Below are 23,409 nucleotides of genomic sequence, written 5' to 3'. Positions count from 1 at the left end.
ATTTATATTTTGTATATCAAAACAACATTTGTATTTTACTTCCTTAAACTTTGTTACTAAAAGTACTACTTTAAACTGAGGACTAGACTAAGAACATAATATGAATCGGCCTTTTCCAAAAACGCAGCACAAATTCATCAACTTTTAACCAACTGACGATCCAGGGGGGGGTCATATAAGTTATTAAGCTTATATAGTTATGTTGTATAAGTAAAGATTTCATCTATAGATTTATTAGTAATTTAACGACATTCGCCAAAAAGTGGTTTACTGTCAAAAACAGCTAAAATTTTTGTTTTCACTCAATTTAGAATTTGAAAAAAACTTTAGTAATGCTTTAAATTATTTTCATGAAAATTTATAAGAAAAACAGCAAATATTCAGGTTCTTAAGAAGAAACCTTGAATAAGAGATCATTAATTTTATATTAACTTGCCTATAAATTCCTTAAACTAGCCTTCAATTTTATTATTAAATTTTTTTGACACACACACACTATATGGTATGTTTTGCATTAGTAAACAATTTCCAACTAGAGCTTTTTATCAAATATGACATTACGACAGTAGAGAAGTCAAAAAAAAATTGTTGACAAGTAAAATTTTTGAGAAAAACTTATTTTGCAGGTACATTTTCAAATCTTAGAATATAGGAAATATTTTTAAACACACTTTTTTTAAGAAATTAGAAAGTTCTACCGACCCAGTCGTGCATTTTATTTATTTCACAATTGGTTTTCTGTTGAATACAAAAGATCTTTAAAGATTTTAAATAATTAAATAAATCTACTTTTGAATTGAATTTGCTTTGGATGCTCTAGAACTAATATTTAAACACGAATTTCAACAATATAAATGTTTCGTAAACAGCATAACTAATGGATAATTGAAAAACATAATAAACGCGTTATACCTATTGATATACAAGCTTTGAATCTCTTGAGATTAGAAGTGAAAAGAGATTCTGAAACGTGTAATTTGTGAGTGCCACACAAACGTTTCTTCCCAACTTATTTGTTTACCTTAATTTGTTTTAATTTAGTTTTTTAGAGAAATTATGTAAGTACTCAAAAGCACCTTTTTACTTAAATTCAAGAACCAAACACTTTTCTCTCTAAAATTTTTAAGTTTTGTTGACTTCTTTAAGATCAAAATACGAGAAAGCAGACTGATAGCGATTGTAATAATAGACTCCCGAAAATAGAGTTCAAAAAAACTTCATCAAAAAAGCCCGACATTTCTTCATAAAATCCTGTCTCACTTTTTGGATTTTTGAATTTTTTTACCGTTCTTAGCATAAATAGAAATGGATACAAGAAACGTATATTTTATTTTTGGAAAAAAAGCTACGTTTCAAAACAATTTCTTACATTTCTGCGTGAAATGCAGCAAAAACCCTCTAAACTATTGTGTTTTAACTCTTAAATATGGCATATTTAGAATCTGGGAATGCTTTCATATGTAGGGAGTCATACACATTAAATAGTTAGACCATACTTTGCTGGACAACAGTGTTCTATCTAAGTGTGTGACCCCCCCCCCCCCACATGAAAAGTCTGGATCCGCCCTTGGTATCACGTCACATTTTACAATATTTAAAAGTGAAAAGTGGTAACATTGGGATTCAATACAAACTTGAAATGATCCTGTATTACAACATTGTCCAAATGGACCAAGAAATGAAGATCTAGATCACATAAGAACCCACTATAGGCCTCGAATAATTACAATTATGATTTATATGAACCCTATGAAGTCTGTAATTAAGCTCTAGCATTTCAGTTCGGATCTTAAATATTAAACTCATCTCGTTAACTGTGAATTCTTTTCGAAAATAATTAGATTCCGCCAAACAGTGATTCAGTTTACTGTAAATCGTTCTTGACATGTACTCTTAAGCACGGTTCAGAGAATTTTGAAATATGTTTGCGTCAATTGCTGAGATGCAGTCATAGAATTCATCCTTCCATGAACCAAAGTCATTCAAGGCTAAATTCAATGTCGTATTAAATTTAGCAGCCAATTCTTGCCAATCTTTGAACGGCGCTCGTGTAACAACGCTGAAGTGCAATCATGAGTACTTTTCTTTGAAGTTTATTATCACATCTCTTTAAAACTTTGACAATATAGTCCGCATTTGCCTTAAAGTTTTTTTTAAGAAAATTGGAGGTAGTCCAGATTCGATATATATTGATTAGTTAGGTGTGTTTAAAGGGACCTTAAATACACGTTTGAAGAAATATCTCTGGATAACTTCAAAGTCTTCACATACTTCGCAACCATACACTTCATTAGGATAACAGATTGAACTTTTAATTGTTGCAACAAATACTTTGAATTTTACCATCAGTTCGATACATTTGTTATTAAAAAAAACTTGACCAAATGCAGGTAATGGCTTATTTCACAACTGATGTTTTATCTTTTATATGAGGTCCGATGTTTAAATTTTGTGTTATTGTAAAATCTAAGTATTTAAATTTTTTAACTACCTCTATTCTTTCACCATTAAGGTACATTATGATTATGAGATCTAAAAACCATAATCTTTGACTTTAAATAATTTATATGAAGATCCCAAGAGTTACAATACTGGTTAAGTTTGTTAATTTATAGTTGTAGTTTCCGGATTATCACTAAGAATTCCAAAGTCATCCGCATATAAAAACACCTTAATAAGCAAATCACCAAAATATACACACCCTGGAACACATCTCCAATGTTGTTAATAAAAAGTGAGAAGAGCAAAGCACTCAAAATGCAACCTTGCGGGACACCCACTTCTGTCTTAAATTGCTGCAAAGAGGTTTTACCATTAGAAACTACCGCTGTTGTATTTGAAAGAAGTTCTTAAAAATGTTGTTGATAATCCAACACCTTCTAGTTTGAAAAGTAATAGTTTTCTGTTTATAGTATCAAAGGCAGCTTTTGAATCTACAGAAAAAGCATTGATTAGTTTTTTTTTTGTATCCAAAAAACGTTTAGCGACATTAGTTAGAGTAAAAATTAGATCACCTGTAGAGAGGTTAGCTGAAAACAACTTATTTTGTTTATTGTTCCAACCCAAGGTATAAGTCTTAGATATAGCATCTGAGTAAACAGTTTTCGTAATGAATTGAGAACAGAGATACCTCTGTACCTTTCGGGGAGATTAGGGTCCCTTTTTTTATAGCTCGCTAAAATGGATGGCTCTTTGAAGTTCTTTGGTATTTCTTCGTTGTTGAATACTCAGTTAAGTAAGAACAATATATATTGTAAAAATTGTGGCATTTTTCAAAAACTCGTCTGGGATGCCATCCAAACCCGAAGCTCTACTTATGTACTTACTCTTTTCACACTAGAATGACAAACTTTCGGGGTTTAGTGCAATAAGAGAAGAGTTATGCATCGACAATTGTTTTAAAAAGCTTAGTGGACGCAGCTTTGAGTGAGTAAGGTGAATATTTGTTTAACAATTTTGTTCGTCAGAATAAATAGAAGAGGACCTAAGTGCCTACCTTGGGGAACGCTAAAATCTACTCCCGGTTTCGTTTTTGATTTTCTCAAAAAGTGCTTCATTTTGTAAACACCAAGAGTGATAAAGAAAAATAGAATAGATTAGGAATCAGTAAAACAACATTTATTAATTTTGTTTAGTTTTTTTATTAATTAATACTATTTAACAAAAAAATTTAAATATAAGATGTTGCCATTGGCTACCGCAAAAAAGTTCGTTCGCATTTAATATCATTTAACATTTGTTTTTTTTCTTCATTTTATTTATATTTTTTTTAAATATAAACATCGCCAGCAGATATTTTGAATATTTATAATTATTTGTAGGCTTTTATGTATAAATGTATTTTTTTCGTTTTTAAAATATGAAACAATATTAATTTAATATTTCGCAATTATTATTATTATTTTAGAACAACATAAATACGCTTTCAAATTAAAAAAAAAAATATTTTAAACAGTATTAATCGGTAGCTAGATGATCGCCTGCTCTGTTCTAATGTGACAAAAATTAACTGACATTCAAACTTAAATCGTAGGAAAGACTAATGGAACTGTCCTACTACTCATGTTATTAAGTATTTTAGAGAAATGATGTTCTAAAACTAGAGACGAGTTGTTTCTTTTTCTTTTGTTGGTTTTGGTGTTTTTGTTTGAGGGAACCTGAGGGATTTTGTTTAGGGAAAGGCCATTTAATTGCCAGATATTTGCTTCATGCGGTTGAGGGCACTGCCAGCCTTGAACCATTCGATTTGTTGTTCGTTCAATGTGTGGTTAAGCTTGATCTTGTCTACTTTGCCGTCGGCATGCTTGATTTCACAGTCAACTGGTTTGCCAGCTGCCAAACCCTTAAGTCCGAGCAGGGAGATTTTGTCAGTTGGTTGGATCTGAAATTTAAAATAAAATTAGAAAAGACGAATTTATAAGTTTGTCGTTTGTCATACCTTATCGTAGTCAGAGGGGTTGGCGAAAGTGAGAGGAAGGAGACCTTGTTTCTTCAAGTTAGTTTCGTGGATACGGGCGAAAGATTTGACAATGATGGCACGGCCACCCAAGTGACGTGGTTCCAAAGCGGCATGCTCGCGAGATGAACCCTCACCGTAGTTCTCATCACCAACAGCAACCCATTTAATGCCATTGGCTTTGTAGTCCCTAGCAACTTCAGGTACTCCACACCATTCGCCTGTTCTCTGGTTCTTGATGTTGTTCATTTCGTTGTTCTCAGAATTGGTAGCACCAATGAACATGTTGTTGGAGATGTTGTCCAAATGACCACGGTATTTCAACCATGGACCAGCGGCAGAGATGTGATCAGTTGTGCACTTTCCCTTAACTTTGATTAGAACAGTCATGTCGGTTAAATCTTGGCCGTTCCAGACATCGAATGGTTCGAGGAGTTGAAGACGTTGACTATTGGGGTCTACATTTACTTTAAGGTTATCGCCGTTCTAGAAGAATATCAAAGAATTTGTAAGTTGGTAAAATGGGAAAATGGGAAAAAAGAATGCTAATAAACTTACGGCTGGTGGAGCATCGTATGTGTCCATGCCGGGATCGAAACCCTTTGATGGCAATTCATCACCAAATGGAGCATCCAATTTGAATTCCTTGCCATCTGAACCCTTCAAACTGTCGGTCAATGGATTGAAATCAAGACGACCGGCAATTGAGAGAGCTGTCACCAATTCAGGACTAAAATTACAGAAGATAAACACAAATTTGTTGAGTCAACAATATCAGAGGAATTAGAAAAAGATTATTTATTTTTCATGAAAGAAATTTAAATGACTGGAATATGACTTGACTTTTAAGAGACCTATGACCTTTTTTAGTTTGTTTTTTGTTTCCTAATCAACTAAATTCCTATTTTTAATTTTGTCAAGTTTAACAAATTCAACTATTGCGCAAAATTAAGTGCTAAATATTCTCAAAAACACTGAAAATCAAAAATTCTGCAAATTACTTGAAATAGAAAATGGCAATCCGGTCTAAATTTAGGCAAATGTCAAGTGTTGCAAATCTAGAATCTAGAAAAATAACGCTAACAATTAGTCTGAAAAAATAAGTCATTTTGTAGATGTGTATTTTTATTTAATTAAAAAAAAGCGTTTATGTAATTGTCTCTAAAAGAAACACTAAATGACCAATTTTACTTAACGTCGAACAACATTTTTCTTAACAGACAAGATGCCAAAATAATTCATGTACCAAACCTATATATGTACATAATTTCAATTGAATAGCTTTTGTCTTTTAGGCTAAGTTTTGCCTTATAGCAAGAAGCCCTATTTTTACTTTGTTGAAACAAGGATTCGGAGGGAAGCTTGACTTGTTCTGAATGAAATGTTAAGCTAGACTCAAATAGCCATTAGTGTGATTAGTTTTTTTAAGATACTACAGTTAGGCTCCTCAGTTAGATGCTGATATACCATTCTTAAAGGCAAAAGTCTGGTTACTTTCTAACTTTTTCTACCATCTCTCTCAAAGGCTACACTCTAGTTAAAAATGTTCCTTTCATGCAAAAATCTTTTACTCATTGAAGACCAAAAAATAGATAAAAAAGAAACTAACCTTGTGACAAAGCAGTGGGTAGCAGGATTGGCATCATTACGTCCGGTGAAGTTACGATTGTAAGATGTAACAATGGTGTTCTTTTCGCCCTTCTTAACATCCTTACGATCCCATTGACCAATGCATGGACCACAAGCGTTAGCCAATACAGTACCACCGAATTCCGTTAATGTTGCGGCAATACCATCACGTTCAATGGTAGCACGGATTTGTTCCGATCCGGGTGTTACATTGAAGGGAATCTTCGATTTGATACCATGTTTCATTGCGTTCTTGGCAATACTGGCGCAACGACCCATATCTTCGTATGAAGAGTTGGTGCAGGATCCAATAAGACCAACCTTAATGTCCATGGGGTAGCCATTCTTCTTTGAGTTAGCACCCAATTTGCTAATTGGATGAGCCAAATCGGGAGTGAATGGACCATTGACATGGGGTTCCAGAGTGTCCAAGTTGATTTCGATCATTTGATCGTAATCACAGCCCTTGTCGGCGGTCAAGAGATTGTCCTTGTGTTTTTGTGCTTCGCCAGCGATTGCTCCACGGCCGGTGGATTTCAAGTAGTCAGCCATGCGGTTGTTGAAGGGGAAGAACGAGGTGGTGGCACCGATTTCAGCACCCATGTTACAGATGGTGGCCATACCTGTGCAGGAAATCGAATCAACACCAGAGCCGTGGTACTCAACAATGGCACCGGTACCACCCTTGACGGTGAGGATATCAGCAACCTTCAAGATAACGTCCTTAGGTGATGTCCAGCCGCTGATCTTGCCAGTCAAATGCACACCAATAACCTTGGGGCACTTCACTTCCCATGGGATGTTAGCCATTACATCAACGGCATCAGCACCACCGACACCGATGCACAGACCGCCCAAACCACCTCCATTGGGTGTGTGCGAGTCAGTACCGATCATCACGAGACCGGGGAAGGCGTAGTTCTCCAAAATGATTTGATGGATAATACCACTGCCTGGTTTCCAGAAACCCAAACCGTATTTGGCACAAGCTGAAGCCAAGAATTCGTACACTTCCTTGTTCAGATCCTTGGCACGGGCCAAATCCTTCACACCACCAACCTGGGCTTCGATCAAGTGATCGCAGTGAACGGTTGAGGGTACAGCGACACGCTTCAAACCAGACGAGATGAATTGCAATAGAGCCATTTGAGCGGTAGCATCTTGCATGGCAACACGATCGGGACGCAGACGAAGGTAGGAGGTACCACGTTCAATTTCCTGCTCTTTGGGGTTGTCCAAATGGGAGTAGAGAATCTTCTCTGACAAAGTCAGAGGGCGGTTCAAACGCTTACGTACTACATCCAAGTTCTTGGCGAGCTTCTCGTATGGAAGGTAGACGTCGGTGTCGAATTTGGACATAGCCACCTTGGAGGCAACTGCGCACGAGGCGTGGAAGTTGCGTGACTGAACATCGAATCCATATTGGCCAACTTTGCGAGCCTGAAAGAAACAAAATAAAAATTGTTTTAAATATATTTTGCTATGTTTCTACGGAGTTGTTAGACATTCCAAAGGTCGAGTTTTTTTTATTTGCAAAAGATTATAATCAGGCAAAACCTGACATAAGAATTTCAACTTTATCAACAATTAATTTATAAGTATTATTTAATTCATTCTTAGCAAGTTGAGATAACGTTATCTTTTAATACTACAGCTTTAACTTATGAACACGCTTTATTATGCATCGTAGTAGTCGATACTTTTTTGAGACGTACATATTTTGTAAGCAAATCATTTACGCCTGCTCTCGTTTTCGGATAAGAAAAGATTCATAAGTGTTGTCGATTTAAGATAAAATAATCTCAAATTATCTGTTATCTTTATCTTGTTTTAAATAAAACAGCTTCATCATTTTTCTCTCACATTTAGCCATGCAATTGATGCCAGTTTGGACGCAGAATGTTAGGACTTGTACGTTTCTTACGATGTATTAATCTAGTTTGTTTTAAAGACATAAAAGAACCGCATTTTTTTCTGATTGCAAACAGCAACGTGCCTTGGAATTTGTCCGAAAATCGTGCTTCATTTAAAATGCTTGTAATTTCCGCTTAATTAGGGATTTCCATAGAAATGTAACATACGATCCCCTTGCAAGGCTTAGATATGACTGCCTTTGATCCCTACAGTATTTTGTTTAGCGATAAAGCCCACTTTAGTTTGAAGTGATATGTCAATAATTAGTACATACGAGTACTTCTTAAAGAACGATGCTGACTTTTAAGTTTATAAATGGAACATCCATGAAGGAATTGTGGTTTCAATAAGACGCCGCAACAAGTTACACTTGATTTTTTGAAGTTAAGCTAAGGTGCCCTCGTATCTTCACGTTACGGAACCTTGAATTGGCCTCCAAGACCTAAGACCACAGTGTTTATTGATGAATCAACTTGTGTAACTCAGTAAACTTGTTTCATTTTCTTCCGATTTTTAAAGACAAATTATTATACAAATTTGACTCAAGAGAAATATTAGCTAGCTCATATGATATTTTTGAGCTTAATGAACAATAATATGGCAATTTGTAACAATCAAGCTTGGAATAATTTTCGAACTGAAAACATATTAGAATATTTCTATATTGGTTTTAGCATTAATTTAATGAATACCAATTTTAGAAATTTATAATTGCACACATTTTATACAAGGGTCTTCATTGATTCATATCCACGCCAATGTCTTTAAAGCTCTGTCTATACATTTTTATTAACAAATCCATTTGTTTGAACCTTTCGAAAACTATGAATGTTTTATTTGATTGTGATTACTCTTATCTAATCCATTGGAATTCTAACGAGGTCCAATTTTAATTTCCACGAATTTTCGATCAGCGGATTTCTCACTGGCTGATAAGAAATAACTGATTTCCATTTCATAGTTAAAGAAAATAGAGCTGTTAGTTAAAATAAAGGACGTAAAGCTTAAAGAACCAGAATCGAAATTTTAATATTTTGACAAAACATTGTGTTTTATGGCATCAAACACAATTCTTATCTCAAGGCTTTAAATTTTTAGTAATTTTGTTTCAACAACATTCAGAATTTCGTGCCCAGGAAAAAAAATATTTCGACTTTTAAGTTTCGTACAAAAACAATATTGGGAAACATGTGCAAATAACGAGCTATTATTATAATTTAACATTTTTGTTTACGATTTGTTGTTTAATTTTACAATCAAATGTTTATATTTTGTACCTGCTGCGTGTTAATTTCTTTGATGTCAAAACTTGATACACAACATATGTACATTGATTCTTCGCGCATAAAACAATATAAATATTGATTGAACTTGATTCACAATATATATACTATTAGTTTAGAGCTTGTTCTATGTCTATAGAAAAATCTGAAGTCTTTAAACATGTTTTTCGTATGGTGTCGCAAAAGCTCTAGGAATTTTTTAAACATCTACACAATTTTATAGGTCTCACTTCAATCTCTTAATATTTGTTAGAGGATCGGGATAACTGTCAGTGGGTTAATGTGTCATCAATATCGATAGAAAATTAAATGTTAATTAACTAGCTGGGGCTTGAATGATTTGGGGAAGTTTTTAAAATCATTTTTTAATGCGGTTTTACTCAATTTTTAAACCATTTCTGTGTTTAAGAAATTTATTTCTTTTCGACAATTTAGAACTTAAAGTTTCTATTTTTTTGAAACAAACTTAATAATTATTCGTAAGTATTTTTTAAGCGTCCATAGACACTTACATTAGCCTTTACACTCAGGAAATAGTTTTTAAATATAGTACACAGTTCCGAAGTAATATTTTTGCCTTTTGGCAAATTAGAAATATCTGCTCTTAAAGAACCAGAACCTAGTGACTTACAACAATCAACCATTCCTTCAGTTTATATGACTTAAAATTTGAGAAAGCACTTTTCATGACAAGAATTTCTTTTGGTGTATTTGTCAATTCCTCGCAAAAAGTAGTACCGAAAAAAAAGACTTAGATGACAAAGGCCGGGATTGGAATCGAGACTTCATGACAGTCCTTCGCAATGTCTATAGACACGTTTTGTTTATTAATGTATGTTTTTGTAAAATCATTATCGTAATCGTTCTAAAAGTAAGTTTTTAAAAATAAAAAGATATTTTTTGAAATTTTGAAGGAATTTAAGGAAGATAATAGAACAAATCTCCAGAGTACAAAATTATAGTTCTTATCGTCTAACGTCTCTACTTGAGCACCCAAGAGGTTGTGAAAAAATCATTTTAGAGGATTCGAGTATTCAAAAATGTGCTATGCCAAAAAACAAAAAGCTTCAATTTTCTTTATACGGGATGATTGGTATAAGAATTAGCACGAAAAGGCTAGAGCGAGTATGTTGGGTTAAGACAAGAAAACATCGTTAAAACAGCCCGTCTAGTCGGAAATTAGTTAGTTAAGCCTAATTGTTTTTTATTATTAACTAAAAACTCGAAAAAACTAAAGTGTTTTCTAGAAAAAAAATTATTTTCATTATTTTTTGTATTTTAAGAACTAAAACACATTTTAGCATCCGGTTTTTCTTTTATCATTGAATGTTAATAACACCATTATATTTTAAAAACATGAATTATATTTAATTAAATACAATTTTTAAAAGAAATAGTTTGAAATACAAACAAAAAATTAAATTCAAGTTAAAAAAACTACAATATAAAAATAAGCCGGGTCCTTCCTGACGCTATAACTCCAGAACGAACCGATTTCCACGGTTTTGCATTCGATGGAAAGGTGTCGGACTCCGTGAGGTTTATAGCACAAAAAATTAACTAAAAATGTCAACAGAAAAGCGGTGAACTACGTTTAGCTTAGAAAGCTATTGTATAAGTTCCGATTGAAATTTTTTTTTAATTTTTTGACGTTTTAAGAGCCCTGGGGTGGAATCGGCTAAGGTGATTGTTGACTATCAACTTTTTGATAGTCAAATTGACTATCATTTTCATTTCGTCTGCGTAAGATGATTCAACTCAATTCAATTCGATTGAACAATTTCAGATTCAAATTGTCAAAATTCGTTGTTGCCTTGGTGAAATTTTAAATTGATTCTTATAAAATATCTAAATAAAAGTTTCAAATTGGCTGATTTTGAATAAAATTCTTACTTTTCTTGCTTTTTTCGAATGTCGTAAGCTTTATCGGTCACAGGAATGTGTTTTCTTAAAAGAAACAAAGTGAACTAAGAAAATGTTCCAGTCGTTTGTGTAAGCGTCTGGTAGCTCTATTCGGAATAAACAAATTTGTTTGAAAACGACTATCACATTTTTTTGTGATAGCTTTTTAGGTATCAATTTGACTATCACTTTATGTAGATCAAATTATATCATTTTGATTGTCATTTATCAACAATCACCTTAGCCGATTCCACCCCTGTATTCTAAACCAAAACTTACTTTTTTGAACTTTTTTTACTCAACCATATCTCGAGAAACGTCACTTCAAATTACGTCCGATTGAAAATTTTTTAATTTTTTGACGTTTCAAGGGCCCTGTATTCTAAACCAAAGCTTACTTTTTTGAATTTTTTTACTCAACCATATCTCGAGAAACGTCGCGATATCAACTGCAAATAACGTTTGTTTTAAAGATAATCTTAGAGCAATAATGTAATTTAAAAATATGTAGAATAATATGAAAAAGTTCATTTTTGACATCGGTTTCTTTTTTCCTCAATCTACTTCGCTTTTTTCCTCATATCTACTTCCACTTTTTTTTTTGAGAAGTGGTAGCGATTTTCATAATGCATTGAACCAGGAATTAAATCGAGAGCTATTCTATTCTTCCTGGACGCACCTGGAGGAACAGGAAAAACAATTGTCATTTCATTGATTTTAGCCACTATTCGATCAAAATGTGACATCGCTTTTACGTTAGTATCATCTGGAATTGCGGCAACTCTTCTAGATGGCGATCGTACTGCACATTCTGCGCTTAAGTTGCCACTCAATTTAAACACAATTGATACTCCAACATGCAATATTTCCCGATCCAGTGCAATGGGAACATTTTTGATGCAATGCCAGCTCATTGTTTGGAATGAGTGCACAATGGCACATAAGAAATCACTTGAAGCACTTAACTTCACACTGAAGGATCTTCGACAAAGTAACAACATCTTTGGCGGCTTGATGATATTGTTGGCAAGCGATTTCAGGCAGACGTTGCCAGTAATTCCCCGTGGAACACCTGCCGATGAATTGGGTGCACTTTTGTGGAATAACGTAAAAACATTATCGCTTAACACTAATATGAAAGTTCAACTTCAAAATGATCAAAGTGCTGCACAATTTTCTAAACAATTGTTTTCTTTTGGAAATGGAAAAGTGCCAGTTGATGCGACTACGGGATTAATTACTCTTAAAAACCACTTTTGCCGATTTGTAGACTCTCAATTAGGTTTTATTGAAAATGTTTTCCCAAACATTAGTCAGAATTATGCTTGGTTAAGTAAACGATCAAGAATAATGATGTACAATAAACAAAGCCATCTGGTGGCGAAACGAAGATCGCCGGGATTGCTAGTTAAAGAATGAATTTCTGGCTTTTCAAATGCTATAGCATGTCTCTGTTGGTGCTAACGTTCTTACTTAATATTTTTTTCTACTTAAAGGCAATTTTTAAGAAAATTATAAATTATATTTTTGCCTGTCTTAACTTGGGAATAATTTTCCAAATTTTGTATCCTTTGCATCTTTTATTTTCTAGAGCAAGTTATGCAATGACAAAGGAAACCGATTCTCTAACTGTTTTATGAATGGGTGTTTAACCATCATTTTCACCTTATTTTGTAATTGTGCATTGATTAAATTTTTACATTTTCCGATAGAAGGCCTGAGGGAAGGCAGGCCTGCTGACACATAAATAATAATTGCATTTATTCTAAATTTTTGTATAATTTTTGTGTGTAGCACTTGTGATAGACTAATCTAAAATCTGCAATTTATTGTATATGGTAAAAAGCGTGTTAGATATTTTAATTGGGAGATTGTGTGGTTAGCTAAATTTGTAAGCTTTTTAAATGGCAGCACATACAACAAAAAAAAAAAACATTTCGATAAATTAAGATTTGATAAAATATTAAAAATTAAATTTTATTTTGAGGCCATTTAAAAGCTCCTCAATGATATTCAGAGCCGATCTTTGAAAAATCATCAATTTTGTTTAAATACCAGAGTCTCTTTCAAATTTCAACTATGAGGCTCTATAAGCTTCAATTTAAAGGCATTTTTATATTTAGAAAACGGTTTATAGTACATATGTATATCTTTTTACTTTTCTTATTAAAATTGCATATGAATATTGTGAACGGTTCTTTTTTTTTTGTAAAATTTCTATTATGAATTATTCCAAATTCTATGCATATATTTAAAGAAAGGCATAGGTTAGGTAAGGTGTGACTAGAAGGTGTTATTTAGACGTGTGGGTTCAATTTTGCAATACTTTTTTCGAAGTTGGTTTTTTTGACAGCTGTATCTTGATTTAGGCACAGCTTGGTTTGCCATTTCATAATGGCTGCGATCAATCTCAGATAGATAGGCTATCCGGATACATTTTTGTAAGTGTTTTACGTGTATAATAACAGCTGATCAAAAACAGCTGAGATGTCAAAAAAGGAATACAAAGGTATGCAAGAATTTCTGGGTTATGTAGCATCTGACAAAACAGCTAATTCAACACACGATTAAATTCCAAAAAACTTGAACATTGATTCCAGCTTTTTGTATTTGTTGATAAACAAAAAGATACAAAATGTGAGTTGAAGTTGTATTTGAGGATGTTCTGTACATAATAGACAATGAAGAAGTTATTTCCATCCGAATTAAGGTTATCTCATATTTATAAAATTGTTACGCAGTTGAATTATCCATTAAATGTTTTATCTTACAATAATTTTGAGTTCAAAGCTTTTTCTCTGCTTTTTGTATAAAGCTGAAAGTTGGTTTATTTTTTGACAGCTATCTCAATACAGCTAACCAACTAGTTCAACAAGGTATGTATATAAAAATTCACCTATCTAAGATACCCTATCCAACAAGAGATTGAACGCAGCTAAAGAATAACCTTACTCCTGAACAACGTTTGGAAATCTCGACTGGAATTTATTTGACCACTACAGCCACTTGCCTGATACGGTTTTTATAGCAATAACTTACAATATTTAATAATAATTACATTCCTATTATTTAAAGTTATAATTCGATTAGAAGTATTTTTCAATAACAAACAAAAATTGGAATTACTTAAACGTGCAGTGGCTATGAACAAATGTAACTTAAAGCTTCTTTCCACACCGTTATCTCAATAACTAACTTTTGCTATTATTTTAAAAACCTATATTTTAAGTTAACATTTATTCAGTAACAAATGCTAACAAAACAAAATTAACAGAGAAAACTTACTTAATTGTTTTAAAACAATTTTTTTTTTATAATTTTGATAAATAATTTAATGTCTGTATTGATTTTAGTCAATCTATAGATTGTAACTAATTTAAGCAAGAACAAGTACAAATTGGTTTTTTTAAAATTCAATTAAATTATTTATCACAGTGTTACCTACCTTCTTAGACAACTTAGCTGATAAGAATTATCTTGAAAAAAAAATCTTCAGGGTTAAACTTTCATACATGCCTATGTATCTACATTGTTCCTATAAAATAATCTTAACATTGACTATTTGTTGTTCTTCTGTCTATTTATAAATTATCTTTAAAAATACCATCCATTACCAACTGCATTCGACAGACTTGATCAATTGTAAAAGAAGTGCGTTGGTCCTGAACTATTTAAATAATTTTTCTCACTTCGAACAACAGTCAAGAGAAAGATAGAGAGAGAGAGAGTGAGACAATTTGATGTTATTTGATCTATTTTAAGAATTTTCTCACAATATCCCGCTCAAAAAATATAAAATTCATAAATAACAATATAGATACAACATTAAAGAATTAATTAAATATCATTTGCATTCAAATTAAATTCAAGAGAATATTAATTGCATAACTTAAACCTATTTAAAAGAGAAACAGAAAGACAGAGAGCCAACTTTCTGAGGCTATCTACTTCCCAATCGAATGCAAATTGCAATCAATTAAAATAATAGAGTTCTTAACCGTAAACAAACACTTTTTTCAAATTACTATTACACAAACAAACAACGGCTTATCTGGTCGCAAAAAAAAGCTCTAACTCTTGGTCTTGTGACCTTAGCTGCAGTTTCATAATAAGCTTGAATTTAAGTATGATAAATGTCTTTAGGTTGTGGGAGGTTTCGTGTCGTCGTAGTCGTAGGTAACAGCGAAAGTTGACTCAATTTTTGTTTGTCATTTAAGTCACTCGGTCATTATAGCCCAACAGCCCCAAACAAACAAATAAATCAATAAGCATAACATGTAACTCTCAAACTTTAGCTGGAAATTGTTGTTTTTGTTTGCTATACAAAAATTCTTATTTCGTTAAACCAGTGATAAGAAATTATTCAGCCATGTGATGCCGCCGACTTATTAAAATTCAAAGTTTGATGACGACGGCGAAGACGAAAACGACGTCGGAGAAGCAAAATAAAAGTTTTACCTTATTTTGCTTCTTAATGTGCTTCTCCTACCGCTGGTGATCTTGATTTTCAAGATTCTCTGCCAAAACCGAAAGTGACCCTCAAAAAACAAAATTTAAATCAAAAGTTCAGCGACCCACGTTTGGCAAGCAAAACCTTTATCGCCGTCTTCGTCGTTGTCAACGTCTGACTAAAAAGAAGAATCGCATTAAAAAAACCAAAAACAACATCGACACCGAAAACGAAGACGAAAAATTCGCTAGGACGTCCGTTCTCGGGTGGTTAGATAACCAATTTTATGTAAAGTTAGGTTATGTGGCAAAGAAGAATAAAGAATTTTCCACATCAAGAATCCCTGCAAAGATCTATTTCAGGATATCGTAGTTTCTAGAATTCTTGAATTTTTCTATTCCTGGAGAGAGTTGTTTCTGCAAAACCCGGAATATTCACACCCACAAAAATAAGAAGTACCAAAGGAAAAAAAATAAAAGATGTGAGGTAACAGCACACTTAGGTATATGCACTTACCTGGCCCTGCAATAATCTTAAAGATGCAGCCATAATTAGAAAAAACGATTAATTCCTTTGGGAAATTCCTTAAGAACACGGGTTCAAAAAAAAATCACAACACTTGGGAGCTTAGGTAAGAGCTCTTTTTATATTGCAGCTCGGATTTAATCGGAAAACTTTTTTGCACAAAAAATCAACTTTTTTCTATGACACCGGACGAAATCTTCAGCCTTCTCAGCTGGAAGATTTTATATTCTGACTGAATTTGAGTGGAAGTTCTATGTTGGTTGGGCCATTTTGATTATACAATCATTTGATTGAGTGGGAATTTTTAATGGAGATTTGGGGTGACATCTTGTGGGCGATAGATTTTTGCTCGGTTCTTTCTTATATTAAGGCTATAACTACAGTGGGATTTTTATTTAGACGTTTTTCGTGTAGAACTTTTTACAAAGTGTGAATTTTCCCTCAACACTCAAAAACTCTGGAGCTTGTCTATTGTTACTTTATAACACAATATTTTTATAAACGATACTGTAATCAGGAAAATTGTAATGAATTAAATGGGATTAACCTAAAAAACAATTCAAACTCTAAATTAAGAGGAGCTAATGCACTGATGTACATATTTTTTTTCTGCTCTCGTTTAAAGGGTGGTTACATTTTAAGCGTTAGCGTTGATTTTGAAAAAATTGCAAAATATTTAGGAAATTATTATCATTTCTTTTTGTTATGATATTGTTCAGCCTACATTCAAAAGAAGCCTAAATGACTTTAATGCGTTGCTAGATTGTTTTAAATTGAACAAGTGTGACATTGAGAAATGTCAAATGAAATGTGGAAAATCCCCTTTAAAATGCAACCACTATTTGTATTTTCTAAATAATATTTAATGACAAAAAATGTCTAATTTTAGTTATAAATTTGTTTTTGGAAATATTGCATTTTTATAAATTCGATAGTTCAAAAACAAGTCAATATTTTTTAAATTGATTCAAACGTAAAACGTATATTTATAAGCCCTCTTAATAACTACTTACCAAAATTATTTCCAAAAAATGTTGATTGTATGTATAAATGATTTTCGACATAAATACATAATACATTTGGCTTAAAATATAAGGATTAATTTTAATGTTTAACTTTTGCGTTTCCCAATATTTTTTTCTTAAACAAAAACTAATTTTATTTGTGACAAATTATTAAGAACGTTAAAAAACTAATTTAAGTAACTCGCCTAAACATAAGCATACATTTGTTAAACAAAAATGTTCATATTGTTTAAAATAAACCGAAGAATGATTCTTTGACAATCTTACAGTAAAAAAAGCTAAAATTGGCATTATTTGAATACCACTTTGGCCTAAAGGCTACTCATCGTATTTTGTAATGAGTCTGAATGCTTGTTGAAAGAAAATCATAGGATACGAACAAAATGACAGTTTTCCATTTTGACATTTAAATATGTTGGTTTCCGAGAGCTTCTCGTTTTTATTATGAACTTAAATTTATGAAAGGAATCGGATTGGTGACAGAACTCGCACACAGGAATGGTTGAGAGTTGTAAGTCACTAGGCTCTGGTTCACAACGAACTGTTGTGCCACCCAATTTAATTTATTTAAAGAGTACAAAAATGTATTTTTTTTCATTCAAGGGGTTATTAATACCCTAAACAGTGCGAGTGTTAGGAAAAAGGGTAAGATTTAAGAGGAGATACCGATGCACAATGGCCATAAAATTTTTAATTTTTAAATTGAAGTTAAAAACAGAGTTCGGTGAAGTTTTCCACATTCTTGATGAGTGGTAACAAAAGTCTCTATACTTATCAGTACGTCTTAAATTAAGCTCAAGGGTAAACTGATGAGCAATCTTGGATGTGAACGTATTACTGCTGAATTGTTTGATGGGGGGAGTGCAACTGCCTAATTCGAAGGAACATTTTTTGTAGGAACCTGTAAAGCAACGAAAGGCATGAAACATTGCGGCGGTGTTTAGTTGATAAAAATGTTTCGGTTATAGTTCTATCGCCTATCATTTTCGAAGCTCTTTTTTGACCCTATCTAAGACACTTATTTTGTTCTAGGGTCAACTGTCCAAATATCCGAGTTTTATTTAAGTTGAATATTTTCCTTGATGCAAGTGCCAATCATGGATAGTGACATCGGTGGTGGTTTACGCTTTAAAGACAAGAGAAAGCATTGAGTTTTTGAAGCATTAAAGTCAACACGGTGCTTAGTTTCCTATTGGACAGTGCTGTCGAGATCGGAATTCAATGAGCTTATCATACGCTGCCGTTGAAATTTCACATGTGAAGGACAAGGATGTGAATCTAGAAACAAATATGAAAAGCTTAAGTTACTGTCACTAGCGAAATAGTTCAATGGATTAGAATTATTAGTAATTGTTTGTACAAGGAAGACAGTCGGAAACCAAACGAGCCCTAAGGGATACCAGCATTTATTTTATGTTTTTTAAATTTGAAACTATCCAATACAACTTGTATTGAATTATAAAGATATTTTCTAAACCAAAGAACAAGTAACTCATTAATACCAAAAGCATGTATTTTTGATGAGAGAGATTGGTGCCGAACTCTATTAATAATGACATGATTAATTTGATTGATTTTTTTTTATTTTTGACAGCTTCATGTTAACTGTAAATTTGTCCATTCAGAATATCTATCGATATACCTTTTGGTTGATTTTCACAAAAACTTGTGTTTTGGAAAATAATATGAATTGAAAAACTGATGTTTTTCACCAAGCTTTTAGTTCTTTTGTAAGAACATGTTTTTTTTCTCGTTCTGAATAGGGTATAACTTTGAAGCTTTGAGTGATTGTTCAGTTTTTTGTTCTGTGTAGGTACAACACACCTACGGCCTTGCTCTACATCTTAAAAATTCTCTATGGAAAGATGTGTACCGCTAGTTTTTTGGAGACACGAACTTTTTGATAATTTTTTCTATCTTAATTATTAATAGTATGATGTATGCCGGCAACTAGACAAAGAACAATTTTTAAAAATAAAAGCATCTACTTTTAAACGAATGATTAGAAACAAAATTTCGTTCAAAAGCACGGTCCCTGAGATGTACTCGTAAGTTAAAGGATTTAAGTTAAATTTATGTCACCGTTGGCGGGTTAAATATTATGTATTAATTTTAACACGTGTTTTGGGAACATTACATTTTATTTTAATACTACCTCTTGCGATCAATTGACAAATCCTCCAAGAGTTATTCTTGTCATGCCAACTGCTTCTCATGACTATAGGTCCAGCTTAATGAATGCGGTCATTGACAACCTGTCAAACTACCACTATAAAAAATTACAAAAATTGTTTTTATAACTTCAAATTACAAAATGAATAAAGTTAAAAATCAATATGCTCTAAAGCAGCATTCACATGAGCGCGAACACAAAACGACAAATGAATTACAAAATGTGAATTTTATTTACATTTGAAGACATATTTCCACAGAAATTCTCAACAAAACGATATCAATATAGTTTCTATTTGATTTATGATGCATACTATTACTTTTCAATATCATATATTAATAAATTTAAGAAAACAAATTTATTCGTAGCGAAAAAAATTGTAGTTGATACGAACTGTCAAACTTTAATCGAGTTCCACATTATTCAAACTCGCAACGAATAAAATAATCGGTTGTACTTCACCTAAAAAACAATTCTTGTTTTGGTTTCGGTGGTGACTGGTGTCCGGCTGTGCGATGAATTAAAAACTCTCATGTGAAAGAAATGTCAAAATGGACAAATATTCTTTCATTTGTTGGTAGTGCTTATGTAAATAGTGCTTAACTTGCTTGAGAAATCCGATAAAAATTTATGAGATAAATAATTCATGTTTTAAATTTAAACCATATGGCGAATCGAGTATTTATGTAGTTTTCTGACAAATAGCTGAAAGCGTTAGACAGAAAAAAAAAGAAAAACTTTGGTTTATTAAATGCTGAACAATTTTCTTTTGATTTAGATGACGTTTTTCTTTTTATTTTCGTTTTCCTTTCAATCCAAAAAAGTTACTTTTTTGTAAACAAATCATTCACTTTCACAGTTCAATACTTTCTGATAGCCAAAGCATTTTGGATTTTTGTAAGCGTCTTATGACTTTGATTAATATTTATAACCCCTATAGCCCTATATTCAACAAATTGAAAATTAATACCTGCGATGACTTAAGCTTATATTTTCATCCTGGTTTGTTGATTCTGTAAGATTTGTCACAAAAAACTGAAAAGCCAAATGAACTTTCCCAACGTTTCAATAAAGTTAAAACATAATTATGTCTTGAGTCTGTAGATGACTTGTGAATAAAAAAAAACAAAGAATTTATAAATTCGTTATTGAGTTATGAATTAGAACAAAATGTAATTCGTAAGTAACTTATGAGTATAAAAATTTAAGTCATGACTTACGAGATACAAAATTAAATTCATTACTGACATAGGAATTAAATCTTTCTTAAATCATTAGTCACCAACTACCTTATAAATTAAAGTCAAACTTTAGCTAGAAAGTAACTTAAGCTTTTGCAAGGAACTTTGAACAGAACTCCACTTACAAAATCGTAGAAAATAGCACTAGTAATTTTATAAAGTAAAGAAACAGTTCTAAAATTGACATAAATGTCATACTGGTTTTGTTTGTTTTGATTTTTGAAATAATTTTATTTCCAATTATTTGAATACAAATTTATGAAAAGTAACATTTTTTCAATTATTACTACTTGAATAAATTCTCAAAATTATTTCTTATTTGGTAAACAAGAAACATGTTTTAATATTTGTATTAAATGGGATTTATTTTATTGCAGACATTATTGTTTAGAGAACCGCTTCAACGACTTTAAAGGTTGTTTTTGAAGAATTAGATCTTTTGTTGTTATCAGAATGAGCTCCGTCCATTTTCCAAGATCTTTTATACGTTTCTCTTGCCTATAACATCCAATAGGTACGAATAAAATTAACAGCTCTGTGGCAATCATAATTTGATGTTCAATTCTTCGATCCTATAGGTACACTTCCTCAATCCTTCTCCCAAACTATGCCATTCAAAAGTCGTATTTATCAAAACCCAATTGGCAAAGGTATGTCGTTCTATTGTAATATCCTGTCCCAAGTGCTGAGGCTCACAAAATTAAGATTAAAACAAAGACACTTTATTTTAAGGACGTTGAGTTTAAAAAAAAATCATTTAATATCTTAAAGTTTTTATATAATTTACATTCTAATTTCTACGCAGTCCATTTGAGACAACGCGTTTCCTGATGAGTGTGCAGACAACGAATGGAACAGTATCTTGTGCCACATGCGGTACAACTGTACTTGGAAAATACTCCACAAACTGCACAAAAGTGTCTAGGTGGATATTTGGAAGGCTTGGCTTGTGCCGTAAACCAATTTGGTCCTTCTGGTCTCAATTGTTTCTCTTCCTCCAAAAGCTGTTGTAGTGATTTTTTATATTTTGCTTTGGATTCCAAAGTTTTACGTTTAGGTTTCTTTTCCTTCGTACTTTTGAGGCTGTCTTGGAATTTCGGTAGTTTCTTGGACATAACCAAGTCGGCATGTGGATCTTCGTGGAAATTATCCTGCTCCAAGGCTTCGAGAGCTTTCCGGGCACGTCGTTCTCTAGCAGCCTCATCAAGAACACGCTTTTTATCTGCATCCTTAATTCTATTCGATTCACGTCCTGTCATCTTTTAAAGTTTTTATTGTATTTTTAGTTGTTGTTAATTTATGGATCCTTTTCATGCAATGGGAAACTGATTTTGTCCATTAAATCGTCAACACGAGCCTGTAGAGTTTCAACGATGTCTGTTGATATAAATAAATGACCTTCGTCTAGATCTTGAATTATGAATTTTCTTCCTAGAGCAAGTTTTTCGTCCAAGTGAAGAAGAAATTGTTTCATTGCAGGATCGCTGAAAGAACAAAAAAAAAGAGGTTTCAAAAATGTCAAAGAAGAAACCTCTGTCTGCTGAGGAGAAGCGCACGAAAATGCTTGAACTTTTCCACGAGTCACAGGACGTTTTTCAATTGAAAGATTTGGAGAAAATTGCTCCTAAAGAGAAAGGTATTGTACAGCAGTCGGTCAAGGGAGTGTTGACGGAGCTAGCTGATGATGGAATCATAGATTCAGAGAAAATTGGAACAAGTGTTTATTATTGGGCTTTTCCAAAGTAATATACTTAATGTAAATCTTTTACAATCACAATTAATTGCATTTTCTCCTTACAGAAAATCCATCAATGATTTGAGAAAAAAAATTCGAGAAGTGGAGGCGGTGAATGAAAAGGCTGACCTAAGAATAAAAGAACTCGAGGACTCGCTGAAAAAGTCTACAGAAGCCTTAGAAAACATTGACGAAGTCACAAGAATCCAAAACGAAGTGACGCTCTTGAAAGTTGAAAAAACCGACTTAGAGAAGGAACTAAATAGTTTGGGAGAGAATGATCCAGAAGTTCTGGCGGCAAAAGAAGACGAAATAAAAGTAAGTTTTTAAAAGTCACCAATCTTTGAAACCTATAAACATAAAATTTTCACTGATTTTAGAAACTACTTGAAGCCGCTAATCGATGGACCGATAACATTTTCTACATAAAATCATGGTGCAAAAATAAGTTTGGCAAAGAGGACAAGGAACTGGACAAGGGATTTGGAATACCAGACGATTTAGATTATCTACATGAATAAAACTTATTTTACTTACCACTGAACAAGAACACCTTTCATAACATTTACCATTATTCAATATATTTCATTATTTTGTTTTTAAAACAAAAACAGAAATTAATGCTAATTGCCGATAGTATCAGAGAAGGTGAGTTTAGATTCTTTACTTTTCAACTCAATTCAAGAAAAAACAAATTTTAATTTTGCTAAACTTCAAAAAAACACTCAATTCCAGGGATGGTAGACATATTTTTGACAGCTTCTTGACATACAATGTGCACAAGTACATCTATTTTCTTGTAGAGGGCGCTTTGCCTTATTCTTTCAAATTTTAACAGGGTGCCCTTATAATGTGGAAATAAGTGATTTTTTTTTTGACGTTTCGCTAAAAGGTCTAGGATTTATGTAAGTTTTAACTATATTTTTCTCCTTAGTTAAGTATGAACGACTTAAATGTACTCTAATACAAGAGCCTTTTATAGTAGTTAAGTCATTTTGATTGCTGGATTTCACACGTAATTATTTTGTTCCCCAGGAATGTCAAAAGCTATAAAGAGTTTCACCCGAATAAGATTT

At 32.5% G+C, this 23,409-nt stretch overlaps 4 protein-coding genes across 4 annotated transcripts; 1 reads left to right on the top strand and 3 right to left on the bottom strand.

The window, feature by feature from the left end:
* Window positions 1-3,811: 3,811 nt before the first annotated feature.
* On the bottom strand, window positions 3,812-16,392 carry LOC129949329 (probable aconitate hydratase, mitochondrial). The gene is made up of 5 exons (XM_056060724.1): window positions 16,151-16,392; window positions 6,066-7,525; window positions 5,015-5,186; window positions 4,439-4,942; window positions 3,812-4,381 (listed from the first exon to the last, which is right to left on the bottom strand). The coding sequence occupies exons 1-5, from the start codon at window positions 16,181-16,183 to the stop codon at window positions 4,187-4,189; spliced, it is 2,364 nt and encodes a 787-aa protein (XP_055916699.1). The 5' UTR covers window positions 16,184-16,392; the 3' UTR covers window positions 3,812-4,186.
* Window positions 16,393-21,319: 4,927 nt separating this feature from the next.
* LOC129950006 (zinc finger HIT domain-containing protein 1-like) lies at window positions 21,320-21,857 on the bottom strand. The gene has a single exon (XM_056061764.1). The coding sequence runs from the start codon at window positions 21,855-21,857 to the stop codon at window positions 21,396-21,398; it is 462 nt and encodes a 153-aa protein (XP_055917739.1). The 3' UTR covers window positions 21,320-21,395.
* A 38-nt stretch (window positions 21,858-21,895) lies between these two features.
* LOC129950007 (general transcription factor IIH subunit 5-like) lies at window positions 21,896-23,032 on the bottom strand. Its single transcript, XM_056061765.1, has 2 exons — window positions 22,871-23,032; window positions 21,896-22,082 (listed from the first exon to the last, which is right to left on the bottom strand). The coding sequence occupies exons 1-2, from the start codon at window positions 22,903-22,905 to the stop codon at window positions 21,896-21,898; spliced, it is 222 nt and encodes a 73-aa protein (XP_055917740.1). The 5' UTR covers window positions 22,906-23,032.
* LOC129950005 (meiotic nuclear division protein 1 homolog) lies at window positions 22,083-22,869 on the top strand. Its single transcript, XM_056061763.1, has 3 exons — window positions 22,083-22,340; window positions 22,399-22,651; window positions 22,714-22,869. The coding sequence occupies exons 1-3, from the start codon at window positions 22,114-22,116 to the stop codon at window positions 22,852-22,854; spliced, it is 621 nt and encodes a 206-aa protein (XP_055917738.1). The 5' UTR covers window positions 22,083-22,113; the 3' UTR covers window positions 22,855-22,869.
* Window positions 23,033-23,409: the final 377 nt, after the last annotated feature.

This window comes from Eupeodes corollae, chromosome 3 (genome assembly GCF_945859685.1).
Source record: "Eupeodes corollae chromosome 3, idEupCoro1.1, whole genome shotgun sequence".
Lineage (NCBI taxonomy): Eukaryota > Metazoa > Arthropoda > Insecta > Diptera > Syrphidae > Eupeodes > Eupeodes corollae.
Note: the sequence above shows the minus strand (reverse complement) of the source record. Positions and strands in the feature narration are given on the sequence as shown.